Source organism: Sinocyclocheilus anshuiensis, unplaced genomic scaffold, assembly GCF_001515605.1.
Source record: "Sinocyclocheilus anshuiensis isolate Anshui unplaced genomic scaffold, SAMN03320099.WGS_v1.1 scaffold1098, whole genome shotgun sequence".
Lineage (NCBI taxonomy): Eukaryota > Metazoa > Chordata > Actinopteri > Cypriniformes > Cyprinidae > Sinocyclocheilus > Sinocyclocheilus anshuiensis.
In genome coordinates this window covers 410,791-413,974 of record NW_015538053.1, presented here as the reverse complement: position 1 = coordinate 413,974, position 3,184 = coordinate 410,791, and the positions used below count along the sequence as shown (strand labels likewise).

The window sequence follows — 3,184 nt, the reverse complement described above, 5'->3', positions numbered from 1 at the left end:
AATATCAAAGACAATTTTTAATATAACTCCGACTGGATTCGTCTGAAAGAAGAAAGTCATATACACCTAGGATGCAATGGGTGGTGACTAAAACGCAGCCTAATTTTCATTTTTGGGTGAACTAACCCTTTAACCACAAAAACAAACCTTAACCGGGTGATTAAGACTTTATCCGTTTCTGCCACGGGATGAAAGAATTAAAAATGTAATTGTGACTTTTTATCTCACAATTCAGATTTTTATCTTCGAAATTCTGAGAGAAGAATTCTTTTGAGATATAAACTCACAATTATGAGAAAAAAGTCAGAACTCCAAAATATAAATGATTTTTTTTTCAGACTCAGACTTTTCCTCACAAATTCTGAGTTTAATTCCATGGAATTAAAAATAAAAAAGTTAATTGCAACTTTTTTCTCACAATTGCTAGTTTATATCTCACAATTCCAACTTTTCTTCTCAGAATTGTGAATTTATCTACCTATCTATCTATCTATCTATCTATCTATCTATCTCTATATATATATATATATATATATATATATATAAGTCAGAAATGCGAGATGTTAACTTTATATTTCACAATTCTGATGAAAATTCCGAACTGTGAGATAAAAAGTCACAATTATCTTTTTTATTTTTATTCAATTTTTATTTTATTTTTTAGAAACAAGCTGGCTGAATGGCTGACTGGACATTATGCCACTTATTAAACGGCTGCTTACCAGATCAATTATATAAAGTTGTGAGCTTCATAATAATGTAAAATTCATAATTCATTTATATAACACATACAATATATATTATATAACATATACAATATTTGGCCATAGAATGCAGCAATTGATCTGTCAGAATCAAGTATTTCAGACCGCCGTGGAATAAGTTAGCTAGTTAGTAAGCTTTGACATTGTGTGCTGTTGTGTGTTGTTTAAAACGATTAAATAAAATAATCTGGTATAAAACAGACATCTAATTGTGAAAATAAATTAACTGAAAATAACAAACCCCCACCCCCAAATTCAAGCATTCACATTAATGCATGCAAGGTCAAATTGTCATGATTTGTTAATGGCAGCTACTTTAAGACTAAATTATTGTCAATTACAGCAGTGCCACCGCGGAAAGACTTTCTCAGATTATGTCTGAGAATTAGAAATGATCATTTACCAGGTACCCATCTAACTTTGGCTATGTTATGATTATTGTGACTTTGGATGCTACTCTTACGTGTCCGAGAGCACGACAGTGCGAGGGCCATTGGTGGGACACACCACACAACAGGCACACGGGGTCTCACCCCACTGCTGCCAAGCCACACCAGATATGTCCACCCCACGCCGTGCAAAATCCCCCACGATGAAACTAGTGCAGCAAACAGAGAGGTATTGCAGTGACCCATATGCACTACTGAGTGATTTGGGCAGGAAACATATAACAGGCTCAGAAAGCGTGCCACACTGAACTTTGAACCATACACCTTTAGTGCACCCTTTAAACCACTTTGAGCAGTTAGTATTTTTTTCGTTTTGATGTGATCTGCTGCGACAGCCGTCCTGTGAGCAAAGAGCTTCATAGTACTTACACACAAACTCGCACACAAACCTGTTCATATGCAGAATTGTACGGCTTCCTGTCGTCACACTGCTGATTACTACAGAAGCTGGAAAGGAGCATGCAGCATGCTCCAGAAGAAGAGAGATGTCAATCTTGTACATTTGAAAGTCATTCAAGATGAAGCTAGAAGAACAAATTAGCAAGCAAAAGTATGCAGTGTATGTAATCTAAAGTTGTGTGAGGGATAGGGAAGTGTATTTCCGCTGATATTGAAGTTGGGGAGTAAGAAAAGATGAAAATCCATCCAGCAAAGAGTCTTCAGTGTCACATGTTTTTTCAGAAATCATTCTAATATGATGATTTGATGTTCAGGACATTTCTTATTATTAATAACGTTGAAAGCAGTTGAGCTACGTCATAATTTTGTGGAAACTGTGATACACTACCATTCAAAAGTCTGGGAAAAGTAAGATTCTTTTAAAATAAATTAATACTTTTATTTAGCAAAGATGCATTCAATTAATCAAAAGTTACAGTAAATATATTTATAATGTTACAAAACATTTATTTTCCAAATAAATACAAGATTCAAAGAATCCTGAAAAAAAAAGATTATTGGTTTCGGCAAAAATATTAAACAGTGCAGCTGTTTTCAACATTGATAATAATAATAATAAATGTTTCTTAAGTGCCAAATTAGCATATCTGAATCCCCAAGCAGAGACAAAACTGTGCACGTGTTTGATGCATTTCCTCCACTCTGCCATCTCTGAGACAAACACCTACCAACCAGCTGCACGTTATTTTATAACACCTGTGATGCAACATTAACTACAGTGCTATAGCAAGATGCTCTGTATGATCAGACTGGTTATGCGTTTGGAACGCTAACGCAAAAAGTGCATCAAGAAATGAATAGTACGTTTATCAGAATTTCTCACCTGGTATCAGTATCTTCTTCCGGGTATTTATCCACAACATTTATGATATCCAGACACACCAACCCAATGCTGAGTATCTTTTTGTCTCCCATATTCTCCCTGAAGAAAGAAACACTGAGCTAATTAATTCTGAAGGATCATGTGACACTGAAGACTGGAGTAATGGCTGCTGAAAATTCACAGGAATAAATTGCAATACATATAATAACATACAATAGAATAATAAATAACAACAGAAAACAGTTATTTTAAATTGTAAGAATATTTTTCAATATGGCCGTTTTTACTGTACTATACTTTTGATCAAATAAATAGCCTTGCTGAAAAATAATCTATAAAATTATATATACTGCCATCTCTGAGACAAACACCTACCAACCAGTTGCACGTTATTTCATAACACCTGTGATGCAACATTACCTACAGTGTATAGCAGGATGCTCTTTATGGTCAGACTGATTATGCGTTCGGAACGCTAACGCAAAAAGTACATCAAGAAATGATTTGCAATTATACAATATTATCAGAATTTCTCACCTGGTATCAGTATCTTCTTCCGGGTATTTATCCACAACATTTATGATATCCAGACACACCAACCCAATGCTGAGTATCTTTTTGTCTCCCATATTCTCCCTGAAGAAAGAAACACTGAGCTATGGACTTCAGACGAAAGGTCATTACGTTAC

The 3,184-nt window shown here is 34.7% G+C and overlaps 1 protein-coding gene across 1 annotated transcript in view; it reads right to left on the bottom strand.

Annotated features, from left to right (window-relative positions):
• LOC107681984 (ketohexokinase-like) overlaps window positions 1–2,604 on the bottom strand; it is a 5,643-nt gene extending 3,039 nt beyond the window's left edge. The window contains exons 1-3 of the mRNA XM_016478384.1: window positions 2,496–2,604; window positions 2,247–2,336; window positions 1,228–1,407 (exon numbers count right to left, since the gene is read on the bottom strand). Of these exons, the coding sequence (XP_016333870.1) occupies window positions 1,228–1,407; window positions 2,247–2,336; window positions 2,496–2,587 (362 nt within the window). The 5' untranslated portion in view covers window positions 2,588–2,604. The remainder of the gene's footprint in view (window positions 1–1,227; window positions 1,408–2,246; window positions 2,337–2,495) is intronic.
• Between the last annotated feature and the right edge of the window lie 580 nt (window positions 2,605–3,184).